General features: G+C 45.3%; 1 protein-coding gene across 2 annotated transcripts; it reads right to left on the reverse strand.

Moving 5' to 3' along the window:
* Positions 1 to 2,426: 2,426 nt before the first annotated feature.
* Positions 2,427 to 19,622, reverse strand: DEGS2 (delta 4-desaturase, sphingolipid 2). 2 transcript variants are annotated; one of them, XM_080593212.1, is made up of 3 exons: positions 19,485 to 19,622; positions 10,561 to 11,303; positions 2,427 to 4,110 (listed from the first exon to the last, which is right to left on the reverse strand). In XM_080593212.1, exons 1-3 carry the CDS (start codon positions 19,564 to 19,566, stop codon positions 3,967 to 3,969), a joined length of 969 nt encoding a protein of 322 aa, XP_080449338.1. In that variant the 5' UTR covers positions 19,567 to 19,622; the 3' UTR covers positions 2,427 to 3,966. The 2 variants fall into 2 exon arrangements, with proteins under 2 accessions (XP_080449338.1, XP_080449339.1); XM_080593213.1 differs by lacking the exon at positions 2,427 to 4,110 and adding an exon at positions 4,133 to 9,028.

The following is a 19,622-nucleotide window of genomic DNA, read 5'->3' on the forward strand; positions in this document are numbered from 1 at the left end:
TGGCCCTGCCTTTGTTTGTTTCATTAATCTCTTCAGTTTCCCCACCTCAATGCCACTTGAATGTGTTTCCTTGCTGGCACGGGGAGGATGGGAGGAAGGTGATGAAGACTCACCCTGCAGCAGCAGCACCACAGAGCAGGAACGGAGAGCCTGTGCAGAAACCTCGGTGACTTTTTGCTGGTCCGTGAAGGTCACTGGCTTATGGCTCATCTCAGGCCACCACTGTCTGTCCTGCTGCATCTCCTGCCATCAGTAAAAACAAAACAAAACAAAACAAAAAACCACCAGTCCCATCACCTGCACTTGTAAGAGCTTCTAGTAAATAAAAGGGGGTTGTGCATCTGGAGCAAGGCTACAGAAGGCGTTAGGGCAGTGCTGAAATCACTGGTGCAACACCTCTGAACTAGAGGCTTAAGGGTGTCACTCGTTAATATTTCACACGTTTCATCTGTTAGCGATGTGCAGCCTTTCATGAGCTTTATTTCATGGAAACTGAAGTCTCATATCTGAATACAGGATGCTGCGTCGGCACGGCTGAGCACTTAATAGCACACACCCACTCATATCTATATCAGGTCACACTTTTTTTTTCTTTAGTGCCATTCTTCCCATTCTTTGGTGCAATCTTGGGAATTTCTGCTCGACTTGGTTCAGTGCAAGATTTACAAGGCAGCAGCCGCGATACCATCTTCTCGATAGCTTTGTGTAAACGGAAGAAGCAATCGGAGTTCAGCTATTGAAATCAGCCCAGCATTTCCCGAGCCCCCTGCCTTGCTTCAGGCCTTCCTGAAGATTTCATGTTGAAGGAGCTGCTTCAGGAGCAGAGCCCCTGAGATGCCGTGGCTGCCCCCAGACCTTGCAGAGCAGCGTGGCACAGCAGAATGGACTGGGCAGCCTTCTCTGGGTGGCCCTGCTTGAGCAGGGGGGGACCAGGTGCCCCCCAAAGGCCCTGCCAGCCTCCACTGTCCTGGGGTTATGTGCCTTCAAGCAACACAACACCCAGGCAGGCAGGGGCAGGGCGGGCTTGCCAGTTACTTATAAACTTTTATCTGCTTTGGCTTGGAGAGCCCGTGGTTATGCTTCGGGAGCCTTCAAAGCAGCCCCATTTGTCTTTCAGAAACACTTTTTTTTTTCTTCCTTTTTTTTTTTTTTTTTTCCTTCCCAGCTATACTGTAGATTAAATACGGGATAAATTTAAACTTAATTCAAACGCAAGCTCCAGGCCTGATCTGTGCTGGCTGTTCAGTGCTGTCTTCCCACTTGGCTGGCATAGGACAGCGGGACAGAAGTCCATGTGGGAGCTAAAGCCGAAAGACATTGATGTGCAATGCAACACTGCAGCCCCAGGACCAGGAGGAAGAGACTTTCTGGTAGGAAGAACACAGCCAAGCATCAGTAATGGTGAAGATTATTATGGTCTGCTGCATAAATCTCACACAACAGCCGATGTGTTCCTTAATTACAAACCCATTTAGCGGCATACCTGACCATGGCAACTACTTCCCTAAAGTGCTGCCTTGCAGATGGTCACAACTGTTTCGTGAATCTCTATTTAAGCTTGAAGACTCTTGAGGAACTGGCACAGTTTGTGTTTTGTCTCAGAGCTGTGCATTGTGCCTAAGGTCAGCAAAAACTGCCGCCGCTCGAGCTGTGTGCAGCCTGGATACGGCGTGCCCCTGCGTTAACATCAGCAACCGGCTGTACGTGAGCTTTTCTTACCCTCTTCCATCGCCGCAGGCCTCCTGTGATTAAGCCAACGAACTAAAGATGGCACAGGGCCGCTTAATGGGAGCAGAGCCCCGAGGTGCACGGGGACAAGCAGGGGGGCTTGGCTGACAGAAGCAGTGACACCTCATCCCCTCCCCAGGTGCTCACCCAGCTCTACACCCTGTCACATCCCAGGGACAGGGAACAGCAGCAAAGAGAGGCCCGGGGCTCTGCCTGGTTCCAGCTGACACCCCACGCTGCTTCCAAGCACAGGTCAGGATTAGTGAAGATTTTTAAGTGAAGAGAATAAAACCATACCCAGCTCCCACGTTCTCCTAACCCAGTCCCGTTTGCTCTGTGGTTACCAAAAACAAGTGGCCGTGGAGAGGACAAGACCAAAGCCTCCTCTGGCAGCAGCCACACTCACGGCAGCTCGGCTCGCCCTGCACACCCGCAGGCACCAGCACTTCCAGCAGCTCCCAGTCCCTGCAGAGAGCAGGGACGCTGTGGCAAAGCAAGGTGGGACCACGACTGAAATGCTGATGGGAGGCAGGGTCAGAAGCAGCTGACAATTTTGGTTACTTCCCCCCGGTTTATACCAGACCCTCTGTGTCAGGGTAGGCTGGTAATGTGCAGCTCACAAAGGTGACTGCATCACGGAGCAGCTAAGGGAACCAGGGAAAGGTCACTCCCCATGGAGGAGAAGTACAAAAGTCAGATTGAGGAGCACGGCATAATCTTTATTATGGTTTTTATATTAGCTTGCTAAATTGGCTAAGAGAGTTGAGCAACAGCTTGCTAAGGACAAGCTGAATACATGATAACGACGTGCCAGCAGCACTGAAGTAAATTAATAAAAAAGCGAAGCTCCCTGACATGAGCGCTGCCACAAAGAAGTTAATGGAGGCTCCCACACCAAGGCCTCTTTTCTGGGGAAAAGGCACACTTCGGTGAAGTGGCAGAAAGAGATCTGTCCTTCCTCTTCTCTTCCAGAAGCCCAACCCAGGGACCAAACCAGGATCTGTGAACGAACTGGTGCTCAGCCCCTGCGTCACAAAGGATCCTGCACTGCTGAGCAAGCCTGGCTATTGACCTGACTGCCAAAATCAGAGGAATGAGGAAACTGGAGGAAAAGGAAATGTAGGCGGAGGAACCCAAATTGCCGCAGGCTACCTCAGCTGCCTGTTGTGCCAGGCTCATGAAAGGCCAGAAGACTGCACCAGAATGACTCACTGGATCCAGTGCTGCAGGAGGGAGGAACAAAACTGAGTTTATTGAGGAAATCGGGCTTCCCAGGCCTAACAGCGTACTCTGAGGGATCAACATGACTGTAAAATAATCCTTTCCTTTGTAATGTACATGGGTTTCCAGAAGAAAAAAAGTCAAAACCATTAGAGGGATTAAGCTGTCAGGTTATAAGAGGACCTTTATAGCTCTGTTCTCCTTTAACCACTTAGTAAGGACAGTTTAGTAGTCAGCTTTCCAGAGTGCAGGGAAGAACAGGTATCACGTGCTTCCCATTGTCAAGTCTCCACAATTCAGCTCTGCCACATAACTACATTGAATATTAGATCCTAAGAATAGAAATGGGTTGAGTAAAGGTTTAAACAAAGTTCTGGAATAAAGGTCAAACAGCAGCTACTAAAATAAAGATCCAAATGTACAAAAATACATACATATTCCATTTCATATACAAAATCTCTACCACCAGCCATTGTCAGGCATCAGACACTGGATTAGACAGAAGTGTGAGCTAAAGGCACCCTTGTGTTCTCTTCTAGAGTATCATTTGCTACTGCATGCCAGTCATCCCTGCTTCCATGGTCCTGTGCATGCAAAGCATCTACATCACATCTGGCATGAAGAGAAACCAGCCTCAGCTACACACATGCACACACACACACACACACACAGACACCAAATATTCTCCATTGCAGCCCAGGCAAAAGCTTTGACTGGGACACACTTGTCCCAGGAAGTTAACTTTAAGTCTAGACCAAGATTCATATAAGTGTAGCTTGCTCTAGTGTAGTTTCTCAAGGTTACACACACAAATATCCTTTATTTAAAAGTATTAGCAAAATAGTATCTAAAATAGTGCATCCAACTGCTGCATTTTGACACTTATCCTCTTGGTCTAAGGAGCACGTAGCAATGTTATGCCAGCACATAGGAGCATCCTTCTCTTCCTGCAGAACACTCACACCACTCAAACAAACAAACCAAATACCAGTGCGACTCCTAGCTGGAGCTAGTCCATTAATTTTCTTTTGCCAGCTTGCATTTTCTCTTAACCCTTGAATACGGACTGATACTGTCATCAAAAACAAAGTCCCACAGGACTCGAATCCAGGACTGGTGATAGGGAAGGTTGTCGTAATATTCTGCTGCAATCTTCTTCACCTGGAAGAACAAGAGAGAGAAAAAGATGTTTAGCTGCACAGTGTCAGGTGTATTTCAGTTTTCCTCTTCAGATCTGATAGCACAGCTGTAACCTGAAGTTACTTGTTACCGCTTGTGAGTTCCTGAAGTTCAGCCAAACAAGATACACTTAAATCCATTTAGATACTTCGATTTTGGATGTAAGTTCTGCCTTGCAGTGCTAGGGTTTGAAAGATGATGGACCTCTGCCTTCAGTCAGAACCCAATTTCGCTCACTTGGGAGGTGGAGAGCTCTCCGCAGCGAGGTGACTAATCCGCCCTACAAATCGCCAGCAAGCCAACACGCTGTATTTAAGCAAGGAATGCCACTCGCAATACTTGTCTGCTGAGGGTTCTGGTGAGGAGAGAAATAGCAATTGAGAAAATGCCAATGACAGCCTGGGCTATGCTTGCCATTTTTTAATTGATTTTTTTCTTTTTTTTCTCCCCTCCATTCTGCTACCCCTATGCAAACCTGCGAGGGCTTCCTCCTCCAGGCAGAGGAGATCCTGGGGTGGTCCCTTCCCTTCAGCCCAGAGTTAAAAATGCTGCAGGGCTCCTCAGTAGAGCCTGAATTTCACAAAGTTTCATCCCTGTTACAAATCCACAAGCCTTAAAACTCTTGCCACCACAGAAGCATTGCGTGTTTTTGTGGGTGGTGGTGCAGAAGGAGCAAGGCCAGAACCAGAGGACAAAGAGGTTTCAGACCTGGCAGGTTTGGGGAACTGTAAGAATTCCTGGGTATCAGTGTGAGCTATTGTACATTTCACAAAAACAAACAAACAAACAAAAAAAAACACCAATTTGGGCATTGTTTTATTAAAACTCCACTTTCTAGACAAACAAAGCTCTATGCTAGAGCAGTTTGTCTGGCTGGACAGCACGACTTCTCTCTTTAAAAACACTGCAGAATTTCAGAGCCAGCTACAGTGAGCCCAGCAAAGACTTCCAGGGAATTCCAGTAAATTTAGAGCTGCACATAAATGGCCATCTGGGAGGAAGAACTCGTCAGCATCCACAGTGTAATGGTGTAGTCTTAACACAGCACTTTGTGGAAAGGTAAGATTCACAGCAAAATTATCACAGAATCACAGAACTGTAGGGGTTGGAAGGGACCTCAAGAGATCATCGGGTCCAACCCCCCTGCCAAAGCAGGTTCCCTGGAGCAGGCTGCCCAGGTAGGCGTCCAGACGGGCCTTGAATATCTCCAGAGAAGGAGACTCCACAACCTCCCTGGGCAGCCTGTTCCAGTGCTCCGTCACCCTCACCGTGAAGAAGTGCTTTCGCATGTTGGTGCGGAACTTCCTGTGCTCCATTTTGTGGCCATTGCTCCTTGTCCTGTCCCCACAAACCACTGAAAAGAGGTCGGCCAAATCCCTCTGTCTCCCACACTTCAGGTATTTGGAAAAATTGATAAGATCCCCTCTCAGTCTTCTCTTCTCAAGACCGAACAGACCCAGGTCTCTCTGTCTTTCCTCATAGGGAAGATGCTCCAGGCCCCGTATCATCCTTGTGGCCTTCTGCTGGACTCTTTCCAGGCGATCCCTGTCATTTTTGTACTGGGGAGCCCAGAACTGGACACAGTACTCCAGGTGAGGCCTGGAGTAAATTACAAGCCAGCACTGCTCACTGCTGGTTACGTGGTTAGCTCAGCTCCCTAGCAGACACTTCCCTGTGAGGCAGATTGGGTAACACACGTTTTGTTACGATCTTTTACTTCTATACTTCAGCCCTCGTGCACTCCTTGTGCCAGTGGCGTGGCAGTGTTGTGTTGGAGGAGGGAGATTTAATTCAGGTCTCATTATGCTCTGCCTGCCACCAAATACCTGTGACTGCCTGATAATTTCCTACATCCTGCTCTGAAGTGTTGGCCTGTACTTCAGAGGTGATTCATTTTCGGCGTGATGCAGACAACACCAACATTTCCCCTTAGACGCATTTGTTAATAGCTGGAAGAAGGGTGATTTCCAGGCACTGGGTAAGAGCTCTGCAGATGCAGATTTAATTCCCTGCTCTCTTCCTGTAACCACGGTAAGAAATGATTTAATCTGGGGTTTGCATCCTTCCCTTTCCCAGCTGGGTAACTGAAACAGCCAGAGGATGAGAGGGACTGTTCATGCTGTAAGCTCCTTGGTGAATAAAGGTCACCAACGAGACCCTATGCAGACATAAAGGATGTACCAGGTCCCCATCCCCAAAAGCTTCCTATAGTACACAGCTACCCTGGCTGAACACTTGAGGAGATCCTGTAGTTTTCCTATTTTCCAAAGGAATGCAGCTGTTATCCGTGTGTGAACCACGTGAAATTATTCCCGTTTGTGATAAACAAGAAATGTCATCCCCAGTTGCCACAAAATAGTTTTGCCACCAGGAAGCTTTCCACTGGGAAGAGTGAATTTTGTGACCTGGAAGCAGGCAGACCACTCATGGCTGGCAAGCTGCCTGCCAGCATCAAGGGATGGAGGAGTGGCTTGCTCACCAAGCATATCAGTTTAGCACCTCCCGGCAGGGTATGGTGCCATCTCTTTTTGAGTAAGTTCAATCTAGAAACCATAGGAGATGGCTCAGGGCTTGCACTGGAGTGGGTTACCCATCTGTGGGGCAGCAGCTCAGTAGCATTTTGCCCCTGTCCCTTTTTAGCTTCGTGCCCAGCAGCACTTCATGCAGGAAGGCAGGCAGAGCTTGCACCTTTGGTAAGGTCTCTGTGCTCCAGGCAGGAAAACTGCATGACATGTACAGAAACCAGGGAGAAAAGATAAACTATAATACCATGATAAAATGTTTCTGACAAAGGAATGGTGAACAGGAAAAATTTAATGAATATAGTTAGAGGGGACACGTGAAGGATTTTTTTATGGAAAAGACAAGGAAGTGTGTTTGGTGCTTGTTTCCATTATGCTAGCATATGGGAGAAAAAAAAATAAAAAGTGTTTTCTCTTCTGCAATGCATGTACACAAAAAAAGGTTCCCAGCAAAAATAGCTTATCCGCTACCATTTGTTTCAGCATCTCCATGTGCAAAACAAAATGATCTCTTTACTGTCCACAGAGTAGTTGACAGGAAGTGCATTTTTATTGTTTTTAAATGCAGGTCCCCTTTTAAATACAGCATTAAACTACCTTTATTAAGCATACTGTAGGCTAAAAAGGCATCCCCCATGTTGCATTCTGGGTACAGCACAAAACCTGTGGACGGCAGTTTTTCCAGGTAGCAATTTTTGCAACCAGTCTTACCATCATCTCAAAAAGGATGGTATTGTGACGAAGTATTTCTACATCCTGCCTCTGCCTTCCCCATTCCAAGCTCTCCTCGTTGCACTGGAAAGGGCCCGTCTGCTTCAATTTCCTCCTCCCTTCTTATAGATCACAACTAGAAGTGAATGGAAGCTATTGTGGAAGGATAACCCAAAATCAAAATCCACAATTAGCTAACACTTGGCACCTGGTATATTGGTGCTATCCTTCAAGTAGATCAAGGAGGTAAGTAATGAATCTTTTGGGTGGAAACTTTGCTTCTGGTTTTGTGTTTGTAGAGCACAGCAACAAGGCCCCCATCCTACTCCACAGTACCAGATAGACACGGAAGTTAAATACAACCTAGTATTCCACCACAAGTGTTACAGACCTTTTGTCCTGGGGCAATACAGGAGTTAGAGATCCTTATGATGAGATAAGAAAATTGTTTAGAGTGCTAGAAACCAGAGTACAGGATTTCCCTCCATACTCCTTGACTGAAGAGGAAGAACTCAAGGTAGCCCTCCTGGCCACCACAGGGTTAATGAAACCTGCAGTGCAGAAGGAGTACATCTACCATGTTTTCCAGTCTTGTCTAACAAATCTGGCTTCATACCATGTCTTCCACTTTTCCCACAAGCTTAATGAATAACTTGTTTGCCTCTGGTAACACGGCAGTTTTTGCTGTTTGTAGGACGAGTACTGAGTTCCTCCTTGTTCTCCTGTCTCCCCTCACTGTAAGCCTATTCAGTCCTTCAGATAATGAAGAATGAATCTTCTTACTCACTTGGTGAAGAATGCAATTTTATTGTTCTAAGGCTTCACTCAAAGGCTAATCTGGTCATAAGTCTATAGGTATTTTTTTAGAGAGGTCTTTCGTTACAATGAAAAGTTTCATGATCTCTTGTGTAATCTCTCATTATACTAGCGGGACAAGTTCTTACTGCGCACTAATGTCACTCACTGTTAATCTCTAGAAGCTTATGGCACAGCCTATTATATTTCAAGTTTTTCACAGTCCCAGGGTAAAGGTCTTTCTAGCGGCAAACATATTACTCAGAACATACTGGGTAAGACACCTGTAATAAAGGACAAAATTTACTTCTCTGATAAGCAAGCAGAAGATCCTGTTACTTTTCAAGCTTAAGATCCAGTTATTTTCTGATCCTATTTCTCCCCTGCTCTCATTCATGCAAGAACAGAGACTTTCTTCCACTTTATGTTTGCCAACATTTGAAGAAATGGGAGGTCATCCAAATCAAGCAACTCAATTATTAAAAGTTTGAGTGCTTGAAGACTTCGTGGAAAAAAATAGATCTTTGCTGAGTGAAAAATCTGCTGAGAGTTTAAGCATGGGGAGATTTCTACCCCTACCTGTTATGAAGTTCATGCATTAAAACAATCCATAGAGTCTGTCCCCGCTCCTTCAACCAAAGAGGCAAAGGTTTTTCTCCTCAATTTGCAGGAAAGAACAGAAAACGTTTTAATGGTCAAACTATTTTCCACAACAGCTGTTTTGACAAAGGAGTTCCCCTTCATAATAGATTTTCACTTGCAAATGTTCACTTGTCAAAGACTCAAGTTTTCCGTATTGTTCTATCGGGCAACGACGACTGACAAACCTGGTATCTTCTCCACCAGCAGGGCAAGTCTCAGTTGCCCTAGAGCTAGAAACACATGAAAACAAGTCCATGAAATTCAACTAATAACTCTATCCTCTTTACACGGGAGTGCAGACACTTCCAGCTGCTACACTGCCTCGAGAAATTACGCTAAGCTATTTGTGATGTGGGTGGGGAAGAGCTTTTCAGGTCTCGTTCAGGTCTGGAGCAACAGTCCCAGCAAGTTCAATTAGTCACTCACCTCCCTTGTGTAAGATACAGAGCTTAAACCTCCTTCTCTTCTTGTATTTACATTTCAGTAATCTAAGTATCTAAGCCTATCTAACAAGTTTGAACATTTGTAGCTAAAACTAAGCTCATGCATTTCCCAGCTGAGCTATCAGGTGTATCAGCAATAGGAGTGCCTGATGGGAGAACCTGACATGTAAACGCTGGCTGCCCTGAACCCCACCAGGAATAGTCAGCTTCTTCAGGACAGGCCTCCAGCAGTCAAGGGGAGATGTTAAAACAGAACTGCAGGCTGTATAGCTTCTTGTTTTGAACCTTCTGTCAGTGTTTCTGTGTGGAAAAACATTAACCCAAAAAGTGGAGTTCCCAAAATCAATTTGCCCAGATACACCACCATAAAAGTTGTGTTCTGCACTAGCATGGGGATCACAGCTCCAGGGCCTCAGCCTCCTCAGCTCTGCCTCCTCCTCAGGAGGATGTTGCTGCTGTAGCTCCCCAACAGCAGAAGACGTTTCCTCCCTGCTATGCCAGAGGATCTGTGTGTAGGAGTAATACTCAAAGTCACGTACCTTTGGCACTGCGAGCACAGCTGCCGAGGAACCCTCGCATTAAAATCCAGAAGAGCAGCTACATTCCTGGTGGTAGACTCAAAACCATTCCTAGACACCTGGGCTTTGCAAATTTGATTCCCACAACTGATAAAATGTAAACAACAGGGGGCTCGACTTTAGAAAGAGCAAAGCCACGGCGCTTTCCCTCTGACGGACCAGGCACCCTCCGTTTCTGTGGGTGGGGCAGCAGAGCTAAAACAAGTCATGTAGAGTGGGGATTTATTTCCTAGTACTATTTGTGTCAAGCTGGAACACGCCCCAGTACTTATGTCATCTCAAAAATAGACTTTTGTTTGATGTTAATCAAGCAATAGAGTTAATACATAGATTGATCATTAGACAATTTTCAAGTAGTGATTGCCTCCTGACTCACTTCAGATGGGCCTTTACCCTTATAAAGGCTCTTAAAAGAGAGTCAAAACTGGGTAGCTGAGGAAAAGCAGTAGAGAAATTTAGACTATTGCTTGAGGATCTTATAATGCAAAAATATTACTCGAGCCCTCTGAGGCTCAGAAGTTCATGTTTCCTTCAAATAACCTACATATTCTAGCACTTTGGCAGCTATTTCTCTCAATGCCTCCCTTTAAAAAGAAAGGATTAGAAACAAATTCGGAGAGCTTTCTCCTTTTATCCTTTTTCTAAAAAAAAACAGAATGATCTATGATTTAGAGTGACTGCTTTGAGACAGTTTAGCAGCTTCTATAAAAATCCAGGTCACTGCGCTCGTGCTTTACTTACCATTGGCAACTTGCACCCAGGAATGCTGGGGAAGTCGTGGTGCTCCATGTGGTAGCCTACGTTAAAGGTGAGCCAGTTCAGAGGTCCATAATAAGAGTAGGTCTCGAATCCTTTTAAAAACATGTAGTGTTCTGCTATGAAGTGCCCAGAAATGGGATGTAAACCCATGCAAAGAATTGTACCTGCTATTAAGTAAATAATAGGTTTGAGCCCCCAAAGGTAGTAAATGATAAGATCAACAGAAAACTGCACAATGGCATTAAAAATTTCCATCCGTGTGATTGCTTTGGGGTTCACATACAACGGTCTCAGACTGTAGAAGAAAGGCTGGAGGAAGAGCCAAAGCAGTTTCCGAAGCGGCGTACAGAAGAACCAGCCTTCAAAGTCCGTGGGAATGTCCACATCCAGGCTGTCCCCACCAAGGTACCGGTGATGGTCTATGTGGTATTTCTTGAAGGAGGCAGAGTAAGGGATACCTATTGGCAGGTTGGCAAAGACCGCAAACCATCGGTTCCACTTGGCCTGCTTGTTCCCAAAGGCGACATTGTGTGAGATATCATGGATGGCTAGGGTCAGTGAATGGTTGATGCAACCCCCAAAAGCATAAGCCCAAAAGAAAATCCATTTCCAAGATAAGTCTTTCACCAGATAGCATGCTAGAAACTGCGTGAAAACCATTCCAGATACAATCCACTTCAAGTGTGGATCAGGTCCCATCAAAGTCTTGATCTCTGGATATTTTGCTAAAGAGAAAAATGCAGAGAAAAATCTCATTAACTCACAGTTAGGTAAACAATCAACACTGGTGCTTTTTACTTTTATCACCTTAAATTTGAGGCCCTATATTTATAAAATAGAAATTCCAGAGCAAAGTTACCACTACAGCAAAAACTTTATTAATGTATGGGCTCCATCCCCACTTCCAGCTTCATGTCCAATACGTGTGTGCATATATATTGGATGACCCTGGTGGTCAACAAGTGGCACCACGCACCCTCACGAGGATGAGTATTAGGATGCTAATAACCATCAAACGTAAGCTCAAAAAGCATCTTTTTCAAGTTTTTCCACTTTGCTTTCTTTTTGCCCCATCCAGTTGCTATTTTCAGCAGAAGAGAGATACAGGTGCCTCCTTTGTAATACTTTCCACACCTTGGTTTCAGACATACTAGCAGGGCAAGAGGGCTGTGCAACAGGCTCTCCTGGTTTTACTCTGTGGTTACATGACAACTGTAGCATTAAGAAAAGTTTCATAAGTGAGTGTTCGCCAATGCTTACAACGTGCACGAGCCTTTGCACATGCTAACATCACTAGAAAGTCAGTAATATTATCAGGAATTTTTAAGATACAGATTTTTTTTTTCCTATTTTCCCATTCATTAGCCTGTTCCCAAGTCACATATCAGAAAGAGGCATGAAAAAAATCACATAGATAATCCCACATGCAGCCTCACAAATACTGCAATAAAGGATTAGAGGGACACGGATTCGACTTGCCAGGTCTGACTCATGTCAGTACAGGACCAGCTTACCAACCTTTGGTGGCCGTCCAATTGATCTTTTACATATATATGTATATATATATATATATAAATAAATATATATATATATATATATAAAGAATTCCAGCTTATCTTCTAGGTGCTGCTCTTTCCTTCACATCTCTTCTTTACAAACCCCCCACTTCTCACTCCTAGTGCTACCTTGCACTGGAATTTTTCCAGTTTTATGGCCTTTGCCCACCTATCAACCTCCCTGTTTTTACTCATACTCTGCATTTATCAATAATTGCAGCTCTCATAGATAAGACTGTAGGACAAGTCACTCATTCTGGAGCCTGAGGTTACACAATGTGTCCCTACAAATTTGATAGGCACATTTTATGAATAGAAAATCAAATGTCATCTGCCTATCACTGTGATACCAATGCCATAAAATGAGGTAACGACGATTTGCATCTGTGCAGCTGTATGTACTATAAACAAACACCAGAGACAATACACACAACTTCATGTGACCTTGAAAGCAGTGCCAGGCACTGAGTGAGGGATGCAAATGAAGTTTTTTTTATAGGAGTGAACCTTGAGAAGTCTGCAGCAGAAGTTAAGGAAGCAGGTTGATGCAGGCATGCTCTGCAACTATTCCAACAACTTTGGAGCCTGGTGGTCAACTGCAGCCAGGCTCGACAGATGTTAAGAGACAAAGATTAAGTGTTATGGATGAAGATGAGAGAAGGGATATCCTTGGCTCTTCCCCTTGTGCAGACAAGGGGACAAAATCATCATTAGAAATATTCAGGCAGGTGGGAAAGCACTAGTAAAACCTCGCATCATTCTCAAGTCAGCCTAGCTTTTTGACAAAAATCTCTTAAAAAATCCAGATTTTTGTTCTCACTGTTTTGTTTTTGTCCTTGTTTTTGCAGTTTTAGAAATTATACTTTTTCACACTAGAAATGGTAACATTGTAGAAATTGTTCCCTCATACCTAGACAGGTACTAAAGGTTTTACACAAAGTGCCAGGATATCTGCTTTCAAGAATAACTTGATATAATGACCTGGTCAGGAAGTCCATTACAGAAATATTTGTATATAGCTTAATGTCCGCCTTAGGGCTATCTGTCCAAAAGTGAGAAATTCCTTTATTAAATCAAGCAACCGCAATCCTTCAGTCATGCAGTTGGCAGAGAGAAGTTACTGCAGCCACCACTCTGGCTGTCGCACAGATACAAAATGGCCAAATCTGTTCTGCCTGGCCAAAGTCAGGTCACTTCAATCAAAAAAAAAAAAAAAAAACCAAAAAAAAAAACCCCTAAGTGGACAGGAAAATGACTAAGCAGTGCTTTTATGTTGTAGTTTGAGAAAGTTTTGACCTATTTATTGTTGTTGCAGCTTACCTAGAAGGGAGTTCAGAGCAGTAACCAGCAGCAGCACTGTGTGCAAGCAGCGATGCAGGCAGCTTGCATTCATCACAGGTGACAGCTATGAAGTAACTTGCCTGGGTTTAATATTAAATTGAACGTGATAAATTCCTATCCAACAGTAAATTTTTGTATAATAGTTAAGCCAAAACACTGTGTGCGCTTATCATTAATACTGATAACTGCTTCCTCTTTCCAGGAGGCTGCTGACAGGTGCAGCTGCAAAGCTCCTGAAGGCTCAAAGCCCCACCGGTGGAGTGGCTGCAAATGCAGAACGTTGAATGCTGACCCTTCCAAAACTTACACTCCTTCTGGCGTCTGCTACAGTTTCACACTAAGATGTATATGAACTTACATCATGCTGGTCTTTCCCAAATCTCTTCTCTCTTTGTCTTTCTAAGCACTATTCGGTTATTAACATGACCAGTCTCCATAAGGCTGGAGTCCATTGCTTCCCAACAAGCACTGGGTCAGGGCTAGCATATGAAGATGGTCATAAAATATAATTTATAGTGAGCTCTTCATTATCAACAGTCATGTCATGGATGGGGAACAGGGACATGAGAAAAACAAACAAATATTCTGCCTTTCTAGGTAGAGAGGAGAAGAAGGAAAGAAGAAACACAAAGTTAGGTGACCATATGGGACCAGGATTTGCCCTTTAGAGTATAATCAGGACAGTTCCAGCTACTCTGTCTCCGCAGCACATGCTCCAGCCTCCAGCTTTCTGGGATTTGTTAGCTCAGCCCAGCAGACAGCTTATCCCCATGCACTGCTTCCAGTTGTCCAGAGAGAGCCAACATACTGCCACTGGGAGAGCAGGCATACTGGTGTGGATGTACAGCAGTGCAGAAACATGGCTTTTCTGTCTCCAAGGTCAGCACACGGTGAAAAAGCAGTGCAAGCACTTTAGCACAGTATGCAGCTGTAGTTAATAATTCTGCCCAACCCAACCAGCTCCACAGTCTCCATGCCATAAACTCAGAGCAACTGAAAACTCCACCGGGACGATGAAATGCAGCACTTCCCACTTGTTCAACAGTGTGGATAAAAGAACAGTAGTCAAGAGAGAACAAATGCTGAGAGTTTATTTTCAAAAGCGTTCATGATTCTGAAACAACTCGTTTACCAAATTAACAATTGCAGAGATCACTCCACTGTTGTGTATAAGCATCAGTTACCTTTCTAGAGGCGTGCCTCATTCTGAAACACCACTGACAAAGAGCATTAAGTTAAAAAAATGTAGTCAGAGGACCTTTCTGGGAGTCCAGGAGCACTCGGCGTAATTCTACAGCAATCCCCAGTTAGGGCTGGAGTAATTGTTCCTAGAGAAGCAGTCACCAGTTCCTGGTGTTTCTGCTCCTCAGGAGACAGTGAATACCTGATCTAGCAAGAGATGTCCCTGCCGATGCTGGGGGGTGGCCTAGAAGATCTTTAGAGGTCTCTTCCAACCCAAACCATTATATGATTCTACAAATACCTTGTTCTGAACCCTCACTCATTCTCTGGTCCCACTGATAATGCTTTGTTTTAAGATAACTCTGGAGAGACCCAGTTAGATCTCAGTGAGGGCAACAGACACAAATGCTCATTGCTTTGACACCACGTACTTAGCACTTGCACATTTTGGTAGACACAAGATTTGGACATGGGCAAAAGATGGAGCAGTTCAGAAACACAGAAGTGGTGGAGTTATAAAGGAGCAGCAGTGCTCACATCCATGAGAGGTAGGAGTAACAAGAGAAGGAATTTAATTTCTTCATCTTCCTTTACTTTGACCACAAATGTGGCATACAGGTATAGTCACAGTGGGCATACTATTCAGTATAATGTTTTCAGAAGGCATGTTAAAAAGGAGGAAAAGAAAAAAGTCTGTGATGCTGCTGTCCTGGACTATGTTCTATTAGATATGAGTCCGTGCCAGATCAAATAAGAGATACCAGGCGCAGGATGTTAGCTCTACCACACTATGTCTTACGTTGGAGCTGGTATTTGTACCAAAAACAAACAAGCAAATAGGTCAGTTTGCTGACATGGTAGTGTTTTGCTTTTTAGCAGCTCAGCCTGTGAACACGCTCACAAACAGCATGGCCCATTTGAGCTGCATTTAATTCAAACCATACGTGAGCCAGGACACAGGTAGGACACACCCGGAGGACAGCATGCATGACAAAAGCTTTGCTTTCCCTCGTCTCCTGCCCCCTCCAGCGTGCAAACTAATAAGGAGCCTTTTTGACCCAACTAATTACTCAGACGTTTTACATATCCACCACGCACGGACTTCTACGTGCCCCTCAGGAGCACCTGAGCCGCTTTGTGCTGTCAGGCCCAAAGGAGCTGGGTCACCCAGAAGTGCCCACCAGAGGCAAAGCGCTGCAGTGGTGCCACGGTTCTGGTAACAGAGGTGGATGGTGTCAGCACACCACTATTCCAGCAGCTGTGACCCGTTTGTTTATGCTTGGTTATTAGCTGGCCGGGAGTAAGGGGAGGTAGGAGTGTTACAAAGAGTGCTCCCAACAACCTCAAACAAAAACATGCAGCATGGAGCACACTGAAGCCTTCAGGTGCACTTAATACGTTGTCAGCAGAAGACCAGGAACACCTAGGACATTGTCTTTCTGCTAGTGCGATTTATTTTGGAGATGATCCCCAAAGGGAATTTGCATGAGCACGGAGACGGCAGCTATTCTGAATGCGCTGATCAGAGAACAGGCACATCAGTGGCAGCAGCGTGCCCACGTACTGCAGTATAAAGGGGAAACAGACTCAGTTTCTTTGCCAGAAGCATATGTATTCAGAGCTTTGATTTACGCTACTGAGATATGCATCTTGCACATTTTAGTAGGTGCAATTTATCAGACTTCTCATAAATGTGAAGTTCAGGTAGGCAGAGGAGTCATCTGTAAGAAATACTAAACTCATCTGTAAATAAATGAGCAAAACTCCTATTGTCTGGAAACTATTATACTCAGAAATTGGCTAAATGTGAAAATTAAATGGATTCTGGCCTTTGCTTTGTGTCCTCTCCTTCCCTCCCAGTTTAACATCTCAGCCTTTCTACAGGATAAAGCACCTATTCCATCTACACTATAAAATAACTTGCCAAAGAACCAAGTATATAATCATGCTTGGATGTTAGATCATTTGCAGCTACTCCCAGCTTACCATGAGCAACACTGATTCAGCCCTCATCCTCAGCAGCAAACAGATGCTTCTCTAAGGAACCCGAGAGACAAGACACCTTCTGACCAACCTACAGTAATTCTGTAAAGTTAGATCCAACACACAGCACATGTAAGATCTCATTCTTCCCATGCCACAACATATTGCTCATTGCTTGCATTTGGAGAACTGATTGCAGATGAAATGACCATTCATTGTGTGCTTATGGTGTTACCAGCATCTGAGCAGTAAGTCTGTTCATTTTCTCTCGAGACCAAAAAAACACCAACACTTCCCATTGTGTAAGATCACAGTACTACACGTTTTAATCCAACAGACCCTTACTGCCACTAATGTTGAAATCTTAATTCTTCTAGAAGTACATATCCCCTCTACATTACACCTGGTCTCTCCCTCCAATAGCAGATGAAAATCCTTCTTCCACTGGGTTAGTTTTCAGCCAGGTCTTTCCCTGACACAGCTCTCCACAACGTTACACAAATTCTCCCACGTGCCTGGTGACAGGACGAGGGGGAATGGGCTAAAGTTGCACCAGGGGAGGTTTAGATTGGATATTAGGAAGAACTTCTTTACTGAAAGGGTTGTTAGGCATTGGAATGGGCTGCCCAGGGAGGTGGTTGAGGTCTTCCCTGGAGGTCTTTAAGAGCCGTTTAAATGTTGAGCTTAGTGGTATGGTTTAGTGGAGGACTTGTTAGTGTTAGGGCAGAGGTTGGACTAAGTGATCTTGGAGGTCTCTTCCAACCTAGATGATTCTGTGAATTGTACCCCTAGTAGGCTCATCTGTTGCAACAGAGCCCTGCTATAAGCCAGCTTCCAGCCAGCCCTGTCGGCACACAGCCCTCCCGCCCAGCGGATAACCATCTGCCCCAAAGATCACTCCTGGGTCAAATATGCCAGGGCTGCTACCTGGGAATCTGCAACCACCGCAGCCGGAAAGCTTGAACTGACAGTTCTTGAAGAGATTCCTCTAACTCAGAGGCATTTTTGTCACTCAGGCATATCATCACCACCGACAAAAGTCATAGAGGCACCAGGGCTGCTAACAATTAAACCAGGACACGAAACTCGGTTACTCCATAGAAGCAGGTTGGGAAAGCAGCATAAGGAAATAGCGCGTCTGTGGAAAGAAGCTGCCTAATGTGTTTGTCAGGCTCCCTGTATTTTCTTCCCTTATAGATAATTTTCAATTTGCATTTAAATCCAAGTAGCCATGCCTGAGAGAGATCAACATCTCCAAAAGCTACAGCCTGAACAGAAAACAATCCAGTTTCAGTACTTAACTACTAAATCATTAACCTACAGGGAAGGAAATACTTCCTTTATCGGCACGGAATGCTTCTGTCCCTAAAGCAATGCTATACACAAAAATGTAAAATACAGGGATATTTATGGATAAATGTTCGTATGTATACAAGATTCATGAATCGTACTCTGCTCAACAGACACTAGATACTTTGCTAAGTACACTTTAAACACCAGGGTTTACTGACCCTCAGGCATTGAGCAATACAGTGACAGTGATTACGCCGATATCACATGGGATATCATGACAGTTTCAATAACTTTTGGTGATGTTTTGGCATTCATGACACTAGTTTCATGACCCTTTCTGCCCAGCTAGTCCATATCTCCACTTCCCCACCACTCTTCCTGCTCCCTCGCTGGGGGGAAGGAGACAGACCTAGATTCCAGCTGCTCTTTCTGAGCCCAAAACAAGTGTGGGGCAAAGCCTCTGCAAGCATTAGGCTGATAGGTCCCAAAAAAAGAGTTTGTCAAGGCAAGGGTAAGGCAGCCCAAGCACTCCAGCACTGCCTTTCACCACAGGCTGCAGACTCCACTCCAAGCAAGATGCGGAAAGCAGAAGGTTAGAAAGGGGGAGCCCCACTACACACACTCCTACCCAGAGCTCACCAAAATCATAGTTCCCGTCACCAAAAGCATCAGTGGCACGACACCAAGGGGCAGCATTTTTATATAATGATATCATTTGTCTCTCTATCATTATTACAGAGTAAAATAACAGCTATTTTCCTGGATGCAATTCAAACCTGTACCAGGATATTCCACTACCGTAACTACATGGGAAATGTTTCTCTAGCTTAGACCGATCCTGGATTAATCTACGAAAGCATGGAGGAGCTGAGAAACGGCACCTGGTTATCGCAGCCCCTGCCCAGCCCTCAGCCACAAGCCCCAGCCCCTTCCTTTATACAGGATCTTTAAAAAACTTCATGCTGCTGATTGGAGGGAAGGTAAAACAAGTCAAAGTCTTTTTTATTGATAAAATGCTGAAGGGAAAAATTCAGGAAATACACAACAATATTCTGAATTATTGGTTCTTCTTGGAAAACAGCTTCAGGAAACCCCAAGCCCCCCAACATATTTATATGTACTGTTAAATGCTGCCTGCACAAAAGGAAAAAAACAAGGTAGCTATACCTCCTTACTGCTATACCTCCTTACTGCCAGGACAAAGCAAGCAGCAGGGCTTTCTGCTGCTCTCTGGCAAGCTCACCCACATCCCCATTTGTGCGACCGCCACCAAAAAGATCTCGCGCTGAGGAGGGATCCCAGCCAGCCTCCGCTGCCTTGACAAGCGGAGCAGTTCAGCTCCCCTAGCTGAAGGAGGAAACCGCGAGGAAAGAAATTCAAGGAGCATATTGCATGGGAGAAGCGATGAAACGCCGCAGATGTTCCCCCCATGCTCTTCCACCTGCTGCATTAAAGCCGGGGGGCAGCTCACCGTGCCCCCTCCGGAGGGGGAACAACCCCGGCGCCCCCCTACAACCCCGGTACCCCAGCCCGGGACCCCCCCCGACGTACCCAGGATCTCCTTCCTGCGCTGCGTGTGGGGCTGCTCGGTGTAGACCCACTCGAAGTCCCCCCGAGCCACCCGGTTGCCCATGGCTCCGCCGCGCTGCGCCCCGCTCCCCGCCGCCCTATATAGCCCGGCCGCCGGGC

Source organism: Anser brachyrhynchus (genome assembly GCF_964034855.1).
Source record: "Anser brachyrhynchus genome assembly, chromosome: 5".
In the NCBI taxonomy this organism is placed as follows: domain Eukaryota; kingdom Metazoa; phylum Chordata; class Aves; order Anseriformes; family Anatidae; genus Anser; species Anser brachyrhynchus.